The sequence below is a fragment of the Pteropus alecto genome, unplaced genomic scaffold (assembly GCF_000325575.1).
Source record: "Pteropus alecto unplaced genomic scaffold, ASM32557v1 scaffold80, whole genome shotgun sequence".
Classification (NCBI taxonomy): domain Eukaryota; kingdom Metazoa; phylum Chordata; class Mammalia; order Chiroptera; family Pteropodidae; genus Pteropus; species Pteropus alecto.
This window is the reverse complement of record NW_006430460.1, coordinates 1,037,197-1,059,497: the sequence shown is the minus strand read 5'-3', so window position 1 is coordinate 1,059,497 and position 22,301 is coordinate 1,037,197. Positions and strand designations below refer to the sequence as shown.

Here is a 22,301-nt window from a genome sequence, read left to right as displayed (position 1 = left end):
AGCATAATGTCCTCAGGGTTTATCCATGTTATAGCATGTGACAGGATTTCCTTTTTAAAGGCTGAGTAGTACTCATTTTGTGCATATACCACGTTTTCTTTGCCCACTTGTGTGCCCATGGGCACTTGGGTTGCTGCCACCTCCTAACTGTTAAGATTGCTGCCATAAACATGGGTGTGCAAGTATCTCTGAGGTCTTTTAATTTGGGGGAGTATACCCCTTTTTAGGATACTTCGAATAGAAAATTATTGCTGTTTTAAAGCATTTACTGACATATGTAGGATTTAGGAAGTACTCTCAAGGTGTAAAGTTGTTTGACAGTGACTGTACAACTAGTTGGTAACAGAAGAATCTAGAACTTGTTCTATTAAACAGTTTCATAATAAATGCAGTATCGTGAGTATCTTGTTTGTATTGAAGAAACTGTATTTAGTGCATTTCAGTTATCTGTTGCTGTGAAACGAACCACCTCACAACTTAGTGACTAAAAAACTTAATGGTTTCACTTATTATTCCTCACGATTCCATAGGTTGGCCAGGCAGCCGGGCGGCTCTTACACCTTCGATGCCATGGGCTGGACGACCAAAATGTCCGCCTGGCTGGCAGTGGGACCGCGCCGCCAGCTGGGTCCCAGCTCAGGCGGTCAGCCAGGGTCTGGGTTCTTCTCCCCAGGGTGTAGGACCGGTCTGTCCTTGAGGCTGGGTTGACCTCTCACAGTGTGGTGGCTGGGACTGGGGAGGGTCTTCCAGAGGGGTTCCATGGGGGCCGGCCCCGTGAGCCAGCACTTAGCAGGGCTGCAGGTGCATCACTCATGCTGATGTCCCATCGCCGCTCGTCACATGGCCCAACCCAGTGTCGTGTGGCAGGGGCTGACTGTGAGGACAGGAGTAGCCGGAGGTGCTGTTCCTCAGTTCACTAGAGGCCACTGAGGCCGCAGTCCGGCTGCTTGCGGAGAGGGCGGCATGTGTTGAATGAGGGCACGTAGTACATACGTTTCTTGAATTTGTCTTGTGAAATATTTTGCTGGTTATCAAACTTAGGGAGAACTTATTGATTATTTTAGCCATCTGTTTATACTGTTGATATTTGACTGAAAATGGGTTAATGCACAGTGAGATTTGACAGTTGTTAAAATTCAGCCAGTTTGACTCTTAGGCCCAGTAAAGATCCAAAGTTGATGTGCTGATGTTCTCTCAAGTTAATACTCAGCTTCAGAATGAAGCAACAGAAATTACTCCACGTAACTTTTTTATTTGAAAATGCTTTTCTAATTTTTAGTGTTATGCAGTGTACTTGTCCCTAAAAGAATAACACACTCGTAAAATATTTCTTTAAACTGTTGAAAAATTTTATCCACTCGACGTTAGCTTTTTATCAGAGCAAAAGTATGTGTTTTCTTTGTCTGCTTAACCTAGGGTGATTCAGATTAAAGCCTTGATTGTTTAAATTCACTAGGAATAGTTATTCTCTTGGGGACCAAATTTTTTATTAAATAGTTGTTTATCTCTAGTTCCTTCAAATTTAGGTTAATGACATTATACCCTCTCATGTCATGTTGATGCTAAAATTTTGTACATGTTTTAATGACTTAGGAACAGTAAAGTAAAACTTGAGATTACTTGACTTTTTGTAGTTTTTATCATTTTATCTTTCCTTTCCAGTGCATCTATCCTTTGGGCTTTAAATCACTTAATAACTTAATTTCTCCTGATTTGGAAGATCATCAGACTCCAAATAAGCCTCAAAAAAGAAAGCTCTTGGAAACCAGCTATAGAGACTCATCTCCTTTAGCAAATTCCAAAAAGATTAAAGACCGTATCGTCACCGGTAGCGACCGGGTTTTGGGCAGCAGACGTTCTGAAGAGGCCCGTGATGAAGCCGCATCGGACATACCTGGCTCACCACACGGTGGTCAGCGGGACCCAGTTAGGGCCGATAATTCCTTGGAGCACGACGAGATATTGGAAGCTGCTATTGCTGACGTGGCTGCTGAAGAAGATGCTGCTACAGTGGGTGTTTCTGGAACTGGCAACGCTACCCCTCAAAATGAAGGAGGCACGCCTGGACTGGAAACGCCGCTGGAGAGCAGGTGCAGGTCGTTTTGCCGGACTGTGTGTGTGCAGTGGAGAAACTCTCATGCCCTCTGTTGGTTGGACTGCCTCCTGTCAGCGCTGGTGCACTTGGAAGTGCTGAGGAAGGCTGTGCTGACCCACCTGTGCGCCAAAGAGGACTCCGTGTTCTGGCAGCTGTTCACACAGTACAGCCGCGCCAGCGAGCTGCTGCACGCCAGCCAGGTGGATGGAGTCGAAGGTCCGTGGTAATACTTTATTTCTCTTTAATTTGTAAAGAAAATGTTGAGTTTCATCTCACAGCCCGTGGAAAAGATGCCATCAGTAGCCTCTGTTTTGTGTGGAGACCCGGGAGCTGTCGTGAAACTGAACTGACACCACTTACATCATGACTGCCCCCGAAAGGCAGTCCTTTCTCAAAAACCGAGTGAACATCAAAAGAGGCTGTAGTGGATCTTAGCTCAGGGTAACAGTGCTCATCAGAGAGCGCATCTAAGTAAAATTTTAAGTTTTTTAATTGCCATAAAGCAGAAAAAAGAACACAGATCACCCACAATTCTGCAGCTCTCCCCAAAATCTGTCTTCACAATGAGGGATATATTTTTCATTTTATTTTCTATAAAGTAGGATACCCACGAACCCACTCCCAACCCAAGAAGAATTAAAATAGTCCCAATAACTTGCATGTGCCCATGTGCTCCTCCCCCGCATCTTCTACCCCTGCCCCCCCCTCAAAGGCAATCATCACTCTGAATGCATCCCGTCCTTCCTTCTTCCTTAATGGTTTGCCCTACGGATGTGTCTGAACAATATAACGTCTAATTTGTTTTCAACTTAATAAAAAAAGGATATTATGCAATGTCTTCTGGGACCCCTTTTTCTTTTTTTAAAGATTTATCTACGAAGCTGCTTCCTTTTGTGGTTCATTGATTTTCAGTGCTCTAGAATATTTCCATTTTGTAAATACATCAATATATTCATTCAGCTGCCCTTGGGTTGTTTTTTGCCATTACAGTGCTACTGCTGTTAATGTCCTCAGGTGGGTCTCCTGGCATACAGGTAGCAAGCCCGTTGGCTGTACGGTAGGAATGGGATTGCCCCATCGTAGGTGTGAGTCCAGCGTCACAGTGTCACAGTGAGTCGTGTTCCACGGAGTTCGTGCCCATCAGCACACCCCTTGGCGGTGTCTGAGAGGCTTCTGGCTCCGCAGACTCTCCCTGGGTTATGCGCACACTTGGGAGACCTTTGCTCTTTGATGGGTGGGAGCAGTCTGTGGTCTCAGTTTGCCTTTCCCAGATATTAAAGAGGCTGAACAGGTCTTCACGTGTAGGGTGGCTGTGCTCTGTCTTCTGTGGAGTGCCTGCCTGCCTGTCATCCCTCTCCGTTCTGCCGCCACGTTCTTACTGGTTTGTGTGAGTTTTAGGTGTCCTTGTTCTGTGTTTATGTCTGATACATACTGATAAATCACCCAATTTGTATCTTGTGTTTTTACTTTTTTTTTTTTTTGATGGCTTTTAGGGTGCATTTTACTGGTTTTTCAGAATTTGTGTTGTTACTTTTTACAGGATATCTTTTTATGCGCAAAAATTGTTAATCTTTCCTTTCGTAGCTAGTAATTTGGCTTTTAAAAGAAAACTTTTCTTTCCCCCAAATCAGAAAGTCATTCTTCTCTATTTTCGCTGAAAAGTCATAAAGTTATGCGTTTGACATTGAAATCCTTAATTCCGTTGGAATCATTTTTTTGAGTGTGACGTGTGGTGGTAAGGTCCCATTTTTTCCCCGTTGCATAGCCAGTTTTTTTAGCTCTACTTTTTGTCTCAATTCATGCCACTTTTGTCATATGACATTCCATATATGAAGACAGCTGTCAACTCTTAGTTCTCTTGGCCACTTTTTCTGTTCCTGCACCAATACCACACTGTTTTGATTATTAGGGCTTTTTTGGTCTTGCTATGTGCTAGTGTAAGAATCCTTTATTCAACTTGACTTTGCTCATGCAGTCTTTTATGTAAATCTTATACATTGTTTCCCCATTGGTGACCAATCAAGCTGCTTATTACCATTTTTTGCTATTATGAATAAACAGCATGACAGATATCCATTTATCCTCTGAATCCCTTGCTGATTATATCCTAGAAGGGATATTAAAATACAAAAAGAGTCTTTCCGAATGGCTTTCCAGAAGGCTTTCACCAGCACGTAATTACATTTTCACAGGTAGAAGAAAACATCCCAGAGCACGCTCGTCACCTGGGTATAACATTTAAAAGTTATAATTTTGTTAGATAAGAAGTATTTTGTTTCAATTTGACTTTCTTTGAGATTGAATTTCTTTGCAGTTTTTAAAGTTAAGTTTTTCACAAGCATTTTTGCTTTTGTCTTCTGTTTCTGTTTTCTATAATTATAGGCACCATAATGCTGAGTAGGGGACAGTTCATTGCAGAAAAGAATACCTCTCGTTCAAATTTTGACTCGACTGTTGAATTCATTTTAATCTTATATTTTAATCTTATTAATTTTTTAGAGAATATTTAATAGTATTTATAATACGGTTGTAATTACATTTGAGCTGCATTTCTTTGAATTATAAATGTTCTTTTCTGGCGTGGTCAAATAACAAAAGTTCTGATTGATGCTTGTGATCGGCTGTATGTATTTATTTGTAAGATTTGAGTGAAAAGATCTCTTTGTAGCTTTAAGAGTAACAGGATTCAGAGGTATATGGAGGCTTTTATTAAAAATAATTTGTTTATTAATCTTGGATAGTTTTCTGTCACAGTAATTCAATTTTGAGGACTTTTGTCCTAAAGAAATTATCAAAAACATGGACAGGTATGTGCTCGAAGACACTCATCATGATAGTATTCACAGCAGCAAACGTGCTGCTATAGGGGAGTGATTAATAAAACTGTGGCTTCACTGGAGTGTAGTAACGAGCCTGCAGAGTTTTTAATGAAGCAAATTTGAGTGAAAAAAGCAGGATGTGGAATTGTATAAATGCTATGATGTTGTCGAAGGCCCCTCAGACCCTTCCCATCCTCCCAAACAATGACAGAGAAGGAGGGATTTATACCAGATGTTTGGGAAATAGTCATAACTTCTTAAGACTCCTTATAATGGCGCTGGCCCAGTTGGCGCTGACGGTGCTGTGCCATTAACATACTGAGGAAGTGCACAGCACGCCGCAGAGGGCGGAGGGAGGGTGAAGGAAACGTCGCTTTTCATGTCTGTTTGCAAAATATGTTGACTGATAAACTTTCATTCTTGGTAATGTCTTAATTTTCTTGAAAAGATATAGGTTGATGAGAAATGATAATGTTCTGTATCATATTTTTAGGTGGAGATTGTAAACAACTTAATTCAGAAATCTTTGCAAAGATAGAGGCCTGTCTGAATGAAGTCAGAGATGAAATTTTTCTTAGACTCCAGCCTCAGCTTAGATGCACATTAGGTAAGTAATTTGTGAGATTTAACTGTATTACTCACTTACCGTAAAGACATACTTACATCATAAGGAAACGTGATGCTGTTTTATTACTTTGGATGATCACATTCTCGGGAGGGAGAATCTGAGTGGTTTCATGTAGGAATCGACTGCTGGTAAACCGTCGGCGGGCAGAGCTGCGCCCTGTAAATACGCTGGCTGGGCTCCACCCCTTGAGCGGGGGCAGGCCCCAGCCAGGTGAAGACTCCGAAGCGCACCTCTGCCTGCTTTCGCCCAGTAGGCCAGTCCAGCATTTCCCTCCTTGACTGTGCGTTGAAAACCACCTAGAGAGTGTAAGAGCGACTGCTAGTGCCAGTGGCCCGTTCAGAGAATCTCGGGTGGGGTTCGGTCAGTCATCCTCAGGCGCGCCCACGTGATCCCTACGGTGGGCCCGGTGGAGAATATCTGATCTTAACCCAGCAGAGCGATTCTGCTCTGCCCGCTGTTGCTGGTTTAGGCGTGGACAGATGACACAGGCTTTGCCAGTAGGATGTGAGGAGAAATATACTGATGACCTTTTGGGAGAACTTTCTCACCTTTAAAAAGGGCGCAAGAATGAGACCTGCTGTCCTCTGATCGGCTTTTGGCCTCTGGGAGCAGAGTGGAGCATGCCGCTGGATCTGTTTTTAGTTTTGCAGAAAGGCGCTTAGCTTGTTTGAGGGGATGTCTTTTTGTTTGATTTGTTATTCTTGTATTAACTCTATTAATATTGGATCATAGGAACAGAATGTACGGTACCCCGTCAGTACGTTACCCGTTACCCATATTAAATTGTGTAACGTCAGTGCCTTCAAGTTTTTCTCTCAGGGAGTGGCAGGCATTTCATCAGACCCAGCTGTTGCATCTGGAAGCAGTGTCTTTTTTTGCACGGTAGTATCCCCGACTTCTTTGTGCTACAGTTTTGTTCCCTAGTTTTATTGTCATGTTTTTCACGAACGCCCACAGAAGTCAACTTACTTGGTTACCATAGTAAACTGAATTTCCAGATGCCGAACCTTGGGCATGGCCGCCTGTAGGTCTAAGGGCTGCTCAGGTGGCGTTTGAGTATTCTTTTTTTCCCTTTTTATCGAAGTGTGATTTACCTAAATGTGTATCCGTTACCACAGTCAAGATGGAGAATGTCTGTCACCCTAAACATTGCCCCTGGCTTTTTAGGAGTCGGCCCCTTCCTCGCCCCAACCACCAGTCTGTTGGTCAACCCTCATTTCAGGCACCTTTTCCGTAGGACCAGCAGAGCACAGACCTGAGGGCTCCGTGCCGCACTCTGCAGGTATCATTTCCCTCCCTGTGTGACCTGAGATGCTGTGTTCAGCATCTGGACTCGGGTCCCAGGTGGACTTCAGAGCGGGTTCTCCCTGTCGGAATCACCACTTTCTTATCCCCGGTGATTGGACTTGGAACAGGGATGCATCTTGCTCCATCACTGCCTTGGGCCTGGCTTCCCTTGCAGCAGAGGAGGGGTTCTGAGGCATCGCGCAGCCAGGCGGTTGGCCAGGCCCTGAGCCCCTCCGATCCAGGCGCACCCCATGTCGGTGTTGGCACTCCTCAGCCAGCATTGCCGCATTGGAGCTTAGGACCTTGCTGACGGAGTCTGATCTTTCCTCAGAGCACTGTGAATCTTCCCATGAGTTGTCCTCGTTCTGAATACCGGTGGAAAGTACTGAAGAAAGAGAAGTAGCATCTGTGCTGACCCTGAGCGTGGGTCAAATGTTTAAGATCAGCCACTTTATCATTTTGATTAGTGTTTTTAAAAAGCACATTGTAAACTGTCTTCTCTGCTCTCCCTCCCCACAGTCTAAGAAACAGCATCACAAGCACAGCTGAGGCCCCATCCTTGTCCCCAGCACCCCGCTGCCTCCCACAGAGGTAGCTGCCACCCTCAGTTGGGTGTTTTCTTTCTCTCTAACCTCTATGCTGCCTTTTTTTTTTTTTTTTGAAGAGAAGATTGATATTGTTATGGTTTCTACTTATGTAAGTCGAAAGAGCTTAATTTGGTCTGAGTGTTGTGTACCAGTGTCAGGATAGACAGACCAGTAGGACAGCAGTCTGGACGAGAACCCCCGTCTTCGGCTGCTTCGTGCTGTGCTGGGCGGTGATGCAGGTAGGCGGGAGGGAGAACGGGCATCTGGTGAATGGCCTGGGACAGCTGGGTCCCGATACAGGGGAAAGTTGCATCCTACTTCATACCATAAGCAGAAAGAAACGTCAGTATGTTTAAAGACCTAAACACAAAAAGCAGAGTTGTAAAACTTGGGAAGAAAATATAGGCGAATACTTTTTCACTCAGTGGGAAAGAATTTCTCTAATAAGAGATTAGTAGATGTAATCATATCGTTAAACTTTAAATATTTCCGGGCGAAGATCGAACAAAGAAATGTCAGGTATGTCTTATAAAGATCTTCTGTACCTGTGTTAAAGAAAGAGCTTGATAGAAGAGTCATCAGAAGACACGAACACACGATGGGGAGAGCGCTGGGCGAGCCGGGCCGCAGCCGAGAGGCTCGCGCCATGGCAAACGGGTATGGTTGGGGAGGCGCTGGGGTTAAGTTACTACAGGCAGAGGAACTACTTAACTAATTTAGGCAGGAGGCTGTAAAAAATGGAATTAGGCATTGGCATTATGTGTCTGCTAGTGGTATGCTGTATATTTAATAGCCATAAAATTTATAATCAAAGGAAAAAAAAGACCAGTGTCGGGGCTACATAAATGACCTAAGACGATCTGTAATTACAACTCTTTCATGATGGTTCATTGGGAACTTCATGTATTTTTGGACCTGAAGATTCTATGTTGTCATTATGAAATGCAAACGATCTACTTTTCCAATTAATATTTAGTTGCAATAGAGTAAGCATTAGTGGTTAATGACAAACTTATGCTACACTACATACTGTTTATGCCTATGGCGTTGCATATGTTCATCTTTAGGAGATTGATTTGTGTTTGTTTCTATTTATAAAAATGTTTTGATTTTATATTTTTATACAAAAATAGCAGCAGGACTATACCACAGACCTAAGTAACTATTACAGTAGCCGTTGTAACTGTTGATATTTACAGCATATGCTCAGGCAGTAACTGCTACTGTTGTGCCTTTTGTTCCCACCCGGGTAACTGCTGGTGGCGTTCCTGGCTGCCGTAGGCGCAGGCCAGGGAAGAGCTGGACCATGGAAGTGACAGTGCCCGGGGAGGGATGGGTGAAAGGACCCAGATTTGTTTTAGGGTCACATCAGTGAGGCAGCATCTAAGCTCCCTGAGGATGGGATAGGAGAGGAACCCATGGGAGAAGGGATGGAGGAGGGGACCGGAAACCCTCCTATGTGACTTGCTTGCTGACTCCACCCTGGAAGACAGCATCGTGGTTCCGTTTTTGTTTCAATGACAGCAAATTTCAGATCTTCTCTAGTCTTCACGTGGCTGAAGTTTAATTTTAATTGTTGTGGGCACTGCCTGGCTCTGGCCGGGGGGATGGCTGCCCAGCTCCCCCTCTCACTAGCGTGCTGCCCTGGGAAGAGGTTTGCTCCCTGGGGCTCCATACACAGAGCCTCGTGGCCGAGGAGGAAAGTACTGACCTCGCAGAGTGATTGTGAGACTCGGGACGGTGTATGTAAAGTGGCTGCTTCATCGCAGATGCTTGATACGTGGTGATACACACATAGCAAAAAAATTAATTGTTAAAAGATGAAGAAGACGGGTCGGCAAGGAGCCGGGAGACTCAGGCTGGTGCTCTGACCCGGGCGGCCTAACCCCGGCTCCTGCTCTCCCCCCGGCTCCTGCTCTCCCTCCACCCGTAGAGCTGCCGTGGGGGTAGGAGTCTGACCCGGGCGGCCTAACCCCGGCTCCTGCTCTCACCCGGGCTCCTGCTCTCCTCCCATAGAGCTGCCATTGGGGGTAGGGGTGGTTTTATAATAGCTTTGTCCAACTCCGAACTTACTCTACCATGTTTCACCAGTTATGCTGTTTTTAGTAGCAAACCATTTACAAACGTTTATTTTCATAATGCCCTAGGGTTATTATAGTTCCGAGGATTATTTTTTTTTTCCTGAGAAAAGCTCATAAGATCCAAGAAGATTATTGGTCTACTGTGTCTTTTGTCTTAAGAAGTTTCATCAGTGTCCGTCAAGAAAAATGAAAAATAGAGACCGAAGTGATAATTAAATCTTGATTGTGGACGTTTTTAGAAAAATGCTTTAGAAATTTGCTCACGTGTGAATAACTTCTCTGTCACATGTTCGTGTTCTCCTGTCTTCTGCCGAGAGCGTAGAGAAAAGACGACCGTTCGTAGTTGGCGTTTGCCTTTTCCAGTTCTTCACGGCAGTAACTTTTCCTTTCCGTTTTTGAAGGTGACATGGAAAGCCCCGTGTTTGCCTTTCCCCTGCTCTTAAAATTGGAACCCTGCATTGAAAAGCTCTTCACGTACTCTTTTTCTTGGAACTTTGAATGTTCACAGTGTGGTCACAAGTATCAAAACAGGTTAGTTTTTCTGTTTTTGTTTTTGTTTTAATTTTTTTAATGGATTCATCCTGATGAAAATGGCTCCAAGTAATGACGTTTGAATAAAACTCACTGCCACGTATATTGCTGCTCTCTCCCTGGCTCCTCTCCCCTTGATGACATCTCCCACCGTGTCCTGAAGCGTCTTCAGCATTCAGGTTGAAGGGAAGAACGTGAACCCTGGAAATTATAGTTTGCGTCTTTAGACTGGGGGAGTAAAAGACCGTCACTACTAGTGGGAGTTGTCCCACAAGTTCCCAGTGGGGGTGGGACAGTGGGGACCGCGGCTCCCCCTCCTCGACCCCCTTCCGCCTGCCCTGCTGAGTGAGAGTGCCCGTCAGACCCCCTCGGAAGCGCGTGCGATCTGCCCCCTCCGCAGAGGCTAGGGTTTCGTTTATGTTTCCAGCATCACAGAAACATTTTAGGCTCCCGGAGTCTGGCGGCAGTTGTCAGAGGTAACGCACGCTTTCCCGGTCCCCAAAGGCTAACAGCACCCCAGAACCTTCCACGAGTGCAGTCAGCCATGTTTTCTGCCTCCTGTGCCTCCAGGGGAGGGTGAGGGGTTGCGCTTGGTGTGCGGGGCCCTGAGGTCGGGCTCGGGAGGGAGCAGGAGAAGAACGACTCTGCAGGAGTCCCCCGCTCCGTGCTCCTGCCAGGTGATGGGGGAGAGACTGGGGTTTAGAGGGGGGGCAGGGAGTGACAGGCCCTTCAGACGTGCTGCCCTCACTGCGTCCATGTGCGGGAAGTCACTGGCTAGCGGCCGAAAGGATTACCAAACTGGTTCTGTTAGTAGTTTGTTCAAAATTTCTGTAATTGAGAAATCCTTTCTTTCTTTAACTTGCCCGTAAGTTAGAAAAATTTAAAGTCTTTCAAAAATGTCTAAAAACTGTGAGAGAAAAATGTTACTTAGATATTCATTACTTAGATTGCGGTGAGTTTTAGGTGTTTGGGGTCCATCGAGAGTCGAGTCTGAGAGAATGCCTTAGGGACTGTGCAAGCCACAGAATCAGAAAACGATGGTTTGTTTTTTTACCACTTAGCTCGAAAGTACTAGCATTTCATGTGTACATAGGACTTACATAATTTTGCCTAAGTAAATAAGAAAATAAATACTTGTTTCCTGGTTTTCTATCACTGTCTTATATAAATTACTTGATTTGTTCCCCATTTGACAGATGTAGAAACTGAAGCTTGAAAGGGGTTAAATAGATGCCTGAGGTGACACACCGGAAAGAGGCAGAGTTTGTGCCCAGATCCTCTGGCCTCGGAGGCCTCCTCGCTCGCTTCGGCCCCCTCCGTGACCGCCCCCGTTTCAGGGTGCGAACAGGCCTGGCGATGGAATCAGCTGGGTTCCAGCTTCTCCAAAGGCTGCATTTCAGTCTGGCCGCTTTTCACTGAGTACATTCGGTGCCAGAAACTCAGCAGAAGTAACCTTGATCTTGGCCAAACTCAGACTAGTTAGAAAGATAACATACAAACACATAATAGAGGGTCGTGATTATTTTGGTCTGTTGTCTGCTTTAACTTATTTTGAATATGAACTGATAAGTGCATTTCGGAAGTTTATAGAAAACTCTGAGAAAGCAAGAGAAAGAAGCCACCAGCCACTTGGTTTGCTCATTTTGTTTTTTTTGTTTTGTTTTTAATTTCCTTTGTTCTGGAAAAAAAAAAAAAGTAGTTTCAGAAGAAAAACTAAAATGAAGTGACATTTCATTAAATACGTTTAGTATATTGTAGGTTAAAACTTACTTTCACTTAATCTGAATATGCAGCAAACTCATTTGTTCTTGAGCTGCTGTTTTTAGTGCAAATTAAGGAACGTTGGCTCGATTTAGAACATATATTCTAGTGTTAAAAACTGGTCTTTTGTGTCAGACCCTCTGGATTCAGATCTCAAGTCTGCCATTTACTGCATGATGTGCATTCTGTATTCACTTTCCTCATCAGTAAAATGGGGATAAAAATAGTACTTAGTGTTTTTTGAAGGATGCGTGCGTACACAGTGTGGCCTGCCTCGCACATAGTCAGCACTCAAAAACTTTAGATGTCAGATGGAACATTGACGCTTGTTTACGGGGACAGGTTTCCTTTCATAAGCTGAAGAGTAAGAGCCTTTACTAGCAGCTACCTTTGAGAACCAAGAATTTATCAGAAATACAGTCAGCGCATTTGTCGATCCTTTATGCTGCTTTGCTTTTAAAATGTTAGCTTCCTTGAGAGCAGATCTGTTTTTACAGCCTGTGCTTACGTCACTTGTCACATATCAACATTGGTTATTATTTAGAAAGAAACCAGTGTCTCTTAGGTAATAATTGTTTTTTTAAAGATAGTTCATATGAAAGCGAATCCAGCTGGGGCACAGTGTACATCTCTGCTCTCAAGATCATCTTTCGAGATGCCTGTTGCTGTCAGGTACTCACACTGCGGTGCCAGTTTAGACCCTGGGTGTGACCTGTGGAGGCAGTCGCTGCTTTCACAACTGTCTTCTAATTTTTAAGGACCAAGATGATCGAGTTGCAGATACTCCTGATTCCGTGTCTGGAAATGCCCTTTTCATTTAGGGTTGTCAGTGATGGGTGGTCAGGCTGTGAATTTTTTGAGTAAGGGGTGAGCTCTTAATAAATTTGACAACCTTAGAACAGTGATTCTCTACTGGGGACGCTTTCGTGCCCCGCAGGACATTGGGCAGTGTCTGGGGAGCAGCTGGAGGCCACTTTGGGGTCCCGTGTGCAGAGGTCAGGCACGGTGCTGAACACACTGATGCGCGTGGGGTGGTCCCCACAGCGAAAGGGGCCCCTGTGCAGAGTCAGGCACATGTGCAGGACGGTCTCCACAGCGAGGATTATCCGGCGTGGGCATCCAGGCATTGCTTTGGAGAAACCCTGCCTTTAAGGTCTTCATCTCTCAGCTGGAAACTGTAGGGAACTGACGCGGACAGTCTCACACAGAGCTCGCCCAGGGTTAGGGAGCCACGTCGGCCTGTTTGTTACAGGAGCCGGGGTGGGGATAAATATGGGTACCACCAAGACCAGTACCTCTTATTTTAGACATCGATTTAAATTAACATGGATGGATTTCATTCAAATGAATTAAAGCTGTATCTTTTTTTTATAGATGTACGAAGAATCTGGTCACCTTCACAAATGTCATTCCTGAGTGGCACCCGCTTAATGCTGCCCATTTTGGTCCATGTAACAACTGCAACAATAAGTCACAGATAAGGAAAATGGTGTTGGAAAAGTGAGTTAAAATTACTGATTTTTAAAACGAAGTGAAGGTGGGTTTATGTATTTTTTCAAAGGTGTAGAATTGAAAATGATGACTATAGCCTGCCTTCCAGAAGTGTGAACCAGTGTGTGTTTATGAGTTGACAGTGCCCCCATGCCAGGGCCTCCAGCCGGGACACCCCAAAGAGCGGGCCCCCCTCCTACAGGACAGGCGTCCCTTACTCTTTTGCCTTCTTCTCCCTTTGAGGATATTAAACATCAGTTTTTCTCTCCTTTGCCAAGTGCCCGGAGTCACTAGAACTCCGCTGTTTCCTTAATCTAATTGTAGGAACTGGGATGACTCAGGGGTGCCCTGCAGCTGCACCCGTCTGAATTCTCGGCTTCTCCTAGGCCTCGGCCGTCTGACGCTTCCTCCTCTTGTAAGCTTTCCGCTGCCCTTGAGCAGGTGTTTCTGTCATGTTTGGCCAGCCTTTCTGTTTGTCCTCAGTGGTCAAAACGACTGGTCAAAACAACCTTTTCGAGCGTGGCCAGAAGCCACGGATCAGTCCCACGTGAGGCGGTTTGTCTGCGTCTCTCTTGTTAAAACGCTCATCTTCTTTAACCTTCATTTTCTGTTGTCCTCACCTCTAACTCTGCACGGGAAGTGTTTCGAGGTATAATTCAACGTAATAAAGAGCCAGTAACCTTTTCGGTTGCCTTTGGAAGTGCCAAGAAACCCCTCAGAGTCTTTCCGAAAGGTTTGTTTTCATCCGAGTGAGAAACTCGCAGTCCAGCAGCAGAGCCCCTGCTGCGTCATCCGCAGGCGTGGACCTCACACCTTTCAGGTGGTGCTTACCTGGATTCTCACAGTGAGTTCATTCCCACCGCGCAGTCTTCTCCTTTCATGGTGGTCAAGTGTCGGGCTCTGAACCAGGGCCTGGGCCACCTCCGTGTGGCCTCTCCCTGCCCTGCCAGCGCCGTCACATTTTCAGTTGAGTCAGCACTCACCATCGCATGAATATGCACAGACTCCCTCCCTGGCCGAGCAGGACACGTGACTGCGTTTCATTTCCCTGATCACTCTTCATTTTCTCTGCAATTAGTCATTGTCTCTTGTTTCTTTTGCTTTCTTTACACATTGTGATTTTTTTTTTCCAAATTCTTTAAACACCCATTAATGATTTTCTGAACTCTCCAATGCTTCGCATTTTTGAGCCTCTTCCCCTTCTGTGTTTTCTGGAAATCTCTTTCGTGCCTTGCATCCTTGTGCCCCAGCGTTTCAGTCTGTGCCGGCTCCTCTCTGGGCCTGTGAGTGGGAGCCATCTGACACTTTCTGTCACTGCCCCAGGTGCTAGCCCTAGGCCTTGCCACCACATTCTCCAGCACATGCTGCCTGTGGACGCTGCATCCTTCGGGGGCTCCTTTCCCAGCGGGGCGCCCACTCTGCCGCTTGTCCACTCCCCGCACTCCGTAGAGCCCGAGCTGCCGCTTCCCTGTTGCCGTTTGTCTAAGTAGTCGTTGCCCTGTTGTCTTGTTTGCTCATGTCTCCTTTCCTTTTCGTTGTTCTTTCGGTTTATGACCCTGTTTTGTCCTTCACCGCCATCTGATAGCATTCAAGTGGAGGGCAGAGTGGGGAAGAGGAGGTCCCTTCAGCCAGAAACCCTGCGTCCGTCTCGGCTGCCTGCGGTGCAGGCTTTCAGACTGAGGTGTTGTGCACGGGGCCTCTTCTTTAAGCCCTGTCTTTAGTGAGGGGGCAGAGGGCTGCGGGCACGTGTGCGTGCCAGCCTGCATTGAACTGTTGCACGACTTGGGCTTCTTGGTGTGTGTAATTTCATCTAACAGTTTATACCTGCTTTTTCTCAAGCCCCAGCATTGACGATGAACTCACGCTACTACTTTGTTTGATCTGTTAATTGCTCGCATTGCAACATAAAATTTTTAATTATACAAATATGTTACTTATGTTAAAAACTCACGCCTTCATCTGGAAATGCATCTGTGAAACTTTAGTGTTTTCAGTGGGAAATGCTTCTAGAGTTCTGATGGTCTGTTGATCAGCAGAATCAACGGCTCAGACATTTCCTGTACTCAGTAGGAAATTGAACTAGTGTGTAAATTTCACTTAAAATTTAAATGACAAGGTCTTTATAAAATCCTTTGTAGTTTTTTTACTTAGGGATTTGTGTAACTTGATTTGTTGGTGTTTCATGGAACTTAGAGACAAACGTAATATAGATTTTTAAGGATAACTTAAAAGTAATTAGGCCTATCATGATACCATGCACGATTCAGTGTTACAGCATTCTAAAAACCAATAGTGTTGTAAGTTCGTGAACACCTTGTCTCAGATAATCCATGTCTGTGACGTGTTCCCATTAGAAAGAGTCCATCGATAAGTGAGATGAATGATGTTTAGCGGGTTTAGGTGTACTTTTCTTTAGCTCGTTTAGGACATATTCAGAGCACGGTGACATGAAGAACCAATTTAGAATCTGATGTAACTTCTGCCTCGCAGACTCTTGAAGTGATTATTGCATTCCCATTACTGCCACAGTCTCCTTTAGGAGTTTGGTCACACACCATCCTGGATTGTCATTTGAAAAGCTTATTTATTTAAACTTCAGTTTTAACACTGACTTAAAAAACAAGACAAAACGACTATTTGTAAAGGATAGGCGAATGGTAGGAGAAATACAATTCTGTTCTGTGCTTACAGAGGTTTTTGAAGCATGTAATGATTTTGAGACTTTTTTAAAAAGCATATAAATATACTTTTCCTTACAAAATCGTGGTTAGAATACTGATATATAAAGTAGTTAAAATTGTGTTTCTTAATTTAAATTTGTTATTTGGTAGAAAACGCTTTATTATTTATGAGAGCCTTGAGCCACCTCCAAAGACAGACACATTTGTAAACCTTTGCTGAACCTTTGAATTTTTCTAAAGATGTATTTTCCAGTTTCAGGTAACATGAACCAATTCTAATTGTTGGAATTACACCTGATTTTACTCATTTTTGTCATAAGAGTCTGAAATAGTTTGAACAATGACGTAATCTAAAATATAATGAGGTTAAGAGTTACATTTGCAGACTTTTCTACCTAAAGCCTACGTTATTATAGTTTGGAGGTAATATATTCACATTATTACATTGGCATTTTCTAAAATATGAATCATTATTTTGCATTAGTCGGGATGAAAGTCAGAAACGTACTCCTGGCCGTCAGCCCGAGACTGGCTGCCCTTTGCGGATCAGAAGCTCCCCATTCCCCTGCTGTCTTTGGGAGCAGGGCAGTTTGCACGGCTCCATCTTGCTGTCTGTCCATCTGTTTTTCTCCCTCTCTCTCCCTTTCTCTCCTCCTCTCTCCTCCCTTCCTTTCTCCCTCCCTCCTTTTCCTGAGGGTAGATCCTCACAATAGGAAAGGTTGACGCTCACGTTAGGGAGATGAGTACAAACGGATCTTAGCTTGAAACCTCTTGGTTCCAGCTTCCTTGACCATCCCATTCAGTGTTCTTATGGTTGAATCAGAACCTGACTTACTGACCTCAGCTCTGAGCATCATCTTTGACGCTCCAGGCATGGCGGGTAGGGAGCAGCCTGAGAATAAAAATCTGCTGCCAGGGGTAAACTCCTACCCTCACCTGAGAGGCTGGAAATGAGACAAGCTGAAATTATAGGTAGGAGAATACTGTGACTTTTAGGGAGCACTAGAATCTAGGGGACCCAGGGGGGAAATAAACTAGATAAGGAAGAGGAGGAGGCACGTGCTTTATTTTATTTGCTCTAAGATGCCATCATTTATAAGTTGTACCAGTTTCTAAATATGCCATTAAGAAATGCTGCCTATTTAACATTCCCACGTGTAAACTCACACAAAGGAGGCAGGAAACTGCGGGACTGTGTCGTCTGGACCAGCAGGAGATGCTGTAGTAACCAGCCTCAGAAGACGTCACAAAAAGATGTCATATGAGGCCAGGAGAACGAAATATTAGCACTTAAGGGGTCAGGCAGGTGCCCACTGCCTGCTTTTCCAGCCGTGAGGATGCATCTTTGGTTTCACTATGGCTCCTGGATGCAAAGGCGCAGTGTTCACATTTCAACGTATTTGAAATGGGACTACAATTGGGACTAAAAATTGATGGCCTGGTATAGTTTAATTGGCAGTATTCTTTCATGGTGGTGCATTTTACAGTCAGTGGCATCTCAGATTGACGAAACAGGTATGATACAAACCAACAGGAGCTGAGCGTTACAGACGCTTTGCAGGACTTTTTATTCGTAGGGACTTATATTTTGAAGGCTTGATTATTCTCTAACAGAACGATTGACAACGGATAATTTACAGATTATCCTTGTCAGTCTGAATAATCTGCATTTTGGACATCGATTCAGGTTCATTTTCAGCTGAATAAATTTAGATAAGCTAAGTAAGTTTTGACAGCTGTTTAAATATTGGGAAGAGAGATAGTCAACATTTTTCTTAAATCCTGAGCGCTCTGTTAAATTTAGATACTTGAGGCTCATCTTTGGGTTCTATTTTCTGGTTTGGCATATTAGTGTAATGACATATTTTTGAAATGAGGGATGTCCTGAAGTTTATAGTAAATCAATTAGTATGTTTTATTTTCTTCTCTAGTTAGTTCAAATTAAGCTTTTCCTAATCAGAAATTCTAATTTGATGGCCATCTTTACTTCGTGAGATAGTAGAAATTGGCCAAATTATTAGCATTGTTGGGGTTTTTTAAATGTTTATTTGACATTTTAGGCTTGTGACTTTGTTTCACATGTTACCTGTCCCCATAACAAAAGCACTTTGTTTGGGCACTTGATGCCAAAGAAAATTCTTAACATGTCTGGCTTGTTCCTTTGATTCTACAAAGTAATTAAGAGATCTGCTTTAAGCCGAAGCAGCTCCGCAGCGATTTTTAATAGTCTGCGTTGGAGCCTTGTCGCGTGGCGGCTCCCGCCTGTCAGGGCCGCCCTGTCTGAGACAGGTTCCGTGTGCGTGCATCGTAGTTCTACGTTCCTGACTAAGGCGCACATCTGGGGCGCTCGAGAAAACGAGCAGTTAGCCTCGAAAGCGCCGTGTGCGACTCGCCCGCTGCAGACCATCTTTCATATCTCCGGCCAGGTGGCCTGACGTTTGCCTGTCTTGTCTCTCTGTGCCCCACAGACTGTCCCCCGTGTTCATGCTGCACTTCGTGGAAGGCCTGCCGCACAGCGCCTTGCAGCACTACGTGTTCCGTTTCGAGGGCGCTGCGTACCACGTCACCGCCGTGATTCAGTACCAAGCAAATAATCACTTTATAACGTGGATTTTAGATGCCGATGGTAAGTGTCAAACGTCTCCTTTTGTGATAGTAGGTGTGGAGACTAAACACCAGTTTGCTCATTTGTTCAAAGACGAGCTTCGCCTTCTCCGTCTTCTTGCCCTTGCCTTCAACTCTTTGCCCTCTCCTCCGCCTGTCGCTGTGGTTTAGAACCACTTCGACTTTGCTTATGTCGGCATATTTATATTTCTTATGTATGCTTATATATAGTTTTTTAGACAAATAGTAAAATCATACATTACTAGTGGTTTACAGTTTGCTTTTTTCCACTTGATATCGTTGCTTTATATGAGTAATACATGTTTAACATAGAAAAATGAATGGTGGCAATTTTGATTTTTCAGGGGTCTGTAACCTTGTATTTCTCTTAAAAAGAGTGCATGAAACTAATGGTTTTTAATTGAGAAAAAAAACAAGTTTTGCTTAGTTGCAGTTGTTAGTAATGTAAATAAAAGTAAACATCTGTTTCTGAGACGATTAGACATTATAGACTGTGTGGCCTTCTCTCATTGGAAACAGCGTCTGAACTCCTGGCTCACTAACAGCTCCAGTCAAGCTGAAGCCTCTTTCTGAATAAACTTTTCAATAGAAGGTTAAATAGTATAGCTCATGGATTCTGCTAGTTTTTTCCCTTCCACTTATTTAATACTGTTTACTATCGAGTTTGTTTCACTCACAGCTTTTGCTTTGTCTTAGACGACATGGCCCCATCCTCTTAAAGTGTCATGTCAGGCTGTTGGTACGGGGTCACTTTGATATTTTTGTATTTTTCTCTTTTTTATTGTTTGGATTCTTCATGTTTGATATTTCCCTCCTAGGGATGGTTTGAATTGATGACACAATAATGAGATATAAAAGCACTTTGCAAACTGAAACTCATGTTATCAATATAATTATTACCTTAAACTTCTAATCCTACTTCAGAATTTTGGAGGAAGTGATTCTCAATAACACAAATAAACTAAAAAACCAACTTATTATAATTTTTTACTGCATTCTAGAGCATAAAAAATCCTCTTCAGGCAGTAAAGGTGAGACGGTTGCAACTGTGGCAGCGCAGGAAAGTCACAGCTTATAAAAGGTGTCCTGGTTCTCCCCCAGACCAATGGCCTGGCTCTCATGGGGTCCGAATATTCATTGGGTGACTCCAGTGCTGCACACGTGGCAGAGAACCACTGACCACCCAGTTTCAGTGGGCACGGAGTCAGCAGCGGTGGGCGGTGAGGGTGCATCCCCACGAACTCGGCGGGTGGCTTCGTTCGTGGTTTTGCGTGTGGAGAGGGGGTTAACCTCTTTCCTTGCCATTCCCCATCTCATTCCCACTGACAAATGAGAAAACTGAGGCTCGGGAAAAAAGCAGACACCGAAATACCTAAGCTTTTTTTTTAACTAAAAAAAGAAGAAAAGAATTAAAACAAATGTTGGTACTTGAAGTAACAGCTTCATTGATCTTGAAAAGTCATATGCATGGGAAAAAATCCATTTTCTGATATTGTTGGATAAGTTAGATGATACCATATTCTAAGTACCAGAAGTTAAATCTTCCTTTGTCTTGATTTTTGTGGGTATTTTAGGAAAGGTTAAAAATGACCTCTCTTTTCCAAATTCCTGGATGTTTGTACATAACTTTGTTATCCAAATAAGGACTTAATCACTTGTCAGAGGAAAATGACAATAAAAGGATGTGGCCATGTCTTCAGGCATTCTCCCATGGTGGATGGTCCATGATGCAGCAGTCAGAATGGCCAGAAGGGAGTGTGCCTGGGATGGTGGTTTCGAATGTCTCACCGCTTTCCATTTCCCTCCTCATCCCCCAGGAAGCTGGCTGGAGTGCGACGACTTAAAAGGCCTGTGTTCCGAAAGGCATGAGAAATTGGAAGTTCCTGCTCCAGAGATCCACATTGTCATCTGGGAAAGGAAAACATCCCGCATGACAGACCCAGCAGCCGCCTGTCTTCCGCTGCGGAAGACCGACGATGGGCGTGCTTCTGGTCCCGGTACCGGGGACCCGGGGTCCCCAGCATCGTGTTCCGTCAGTGGTGCTGCCTCGGCCGGCACGACCTCAGTAAGTCACCCCACAGGCGTGTCCGTCGCTTCTGACACTCTCTCGCAGGATGAAGCTGTCACTCACGGGCATCTTCTGCTTGCCGATCCAGGAGGTGTGATTGACAGTCAGATTTTACCTTTGGCACTTGAAGGAATCCAGGTTAACTCTGAGGATTTCCTATTAGAAAATGGACCCGTGGCGGGAAATGAAGTTGCCAGAACAGACGCTGCGCAGTCCCAGGAGTCACTGATGGCTTCTTTCGTGTCAGCTCCACGTAAGGAAAAGCTTTCCCAAGACCAGTTTGCGGATTCAAGCTTTCCGTCTCGGACTGTGAATGCAGATACACAGTCAGCACAGCGGAATACGGAGGGCATGGTCGTCGCCACCGCTGTGACTGACACTCGTGCTGCTGACCCCACACAGGGGGTGAAGTCAGCACACGTGGAGGGGGCAGTTGCCCCAGAAAAGTCTGTTCCGTTCAAACAACTCCTTTCACCAGAAACTGAGAAATTAAAACCAGAACAATGTGTTACACTTGAGATACGCAATTTGAAGAAAAAAGAAACTTCTTTGAAGAAAAAAAAAACTTTAACGTTTTCTCAAATGGCCAAGCCCGTCCCGGACCCACCTCTGGAAGCAGCTCGGAAGAAACCGTTCGTGGGAAGCTGGGTCCAGGGCTTACTAAGCAAGGGCGCCTCTTTTATGCCGCCATGCGTTTCAGCTCACAGCAGGAGCGCCGTAGCCGACCTGCAGCCTTCGGTGAAGGGGGCCAGTAATTTTGGCGGCTTTAAAACTACAGGTAAAAGGCAGAAGGCTAACCAGGCATCCAGGCGAGCCCGTGGGTGTGCGAGCAAGCCGCCTCCGGCCAGCGGCCCTCCGGCCAGTCCCCCGTGGCCTGGCGGCGCGGCCTTGCCACATGCCGTCGTCAGCGCCAGCCCGCGAGTCGTGGCAAGGTGTGACAGCGCCTCCCTCGGAGCTCCCCTTGGCCACGGCTCTCACAGAGATGACATTGACGTTTCTTCCACAAACCCCGGAAACTCCGTTGAAGGTCAGATTCATAAACTTCGTCTAAAACTTCTTAAGAAACTTAAGGCAAAAAAGAAGAAGTTAGCTGCTCTTATGTCTTCCCCGCAGAACGGAAAGCTTCCAGGTGAAAATGTAGAGCACGTGTCCCATTGTGGGTCTCCGAATGACGGTGAGTCGATCGAAGACTTGTTAAAAGAACTGCAGTATCAGATCGACCTTGCTGATAATAAATGTGGGGGCGCCACCGTCCCCGGCGTTGCCCCATACGGCACTCAAGCTCACGAAGACATCTTAGCAGAGCTGCTGTCCCCGGCAGCCGTCTCCGCGGTGCTGTCGGAGCCCGGCGAGGCCGACCTCCGGTATCTGGAGGTGGGAGAGAACCGCGTCCCAGCCCCGGTGCCCAGCGAACTAAGCAGCGTTCCCCGCCACGCACGCCTGGGACAGGACCACGATTCCCGTAGCCCCGCCAAGGACAACCAGTGCGGGGTCCAGCCAGCCCCACTGACAGGCCACGCCTGCAGCAGAACCCCAAGCTGGGAGAGCCCCGTGAAGCCTGACGTCTTCGATGACTTGTTTTCCACTTCGGCACTAAACTCCTTAGCACACGACACATTAGACTTACCTTATTTTGATGAGTATCTG

At 45.1% G+C, this 22,301-nt stretch overlaps 1 protein-coding gene across 1 annotated transcript in view; it reads left to right on the top strand.

Annotated features, from left to right (window-relative positions):
* The window catches only part of USPL1 (ubiquitin specific peptidase like 1), a gene marked incomplete at its 3' end in the record, with an annotated part of 28,535 nt that extends 6,234 nt beyond the window's left edge, over positions 1-22,301 (top strand). Inside the window, exons 3-8 of the mRNA XM_015590112.2 lie at positions 1,663-2,311; positions 5,408-5,521; positions 9,899-10,028; positions 13,164-13,289; positions 18,430-18,587; positions 20,404-22,301. Of these exons, the coding sequence (XP_015445598.1) occupies positions 9,904-10,028; positions 13,164-13,289; positions 18,430-18,587; positions 20,404-22,301 (2,307 nt within the window). The remainder of the gene's footprint in view (positions 1-1,662; positions 2,312-5,407; positions 5,522-9,898; positions 10,029-13,163; positions 13,290-18,429; positions 18,588-20,403) is intronic.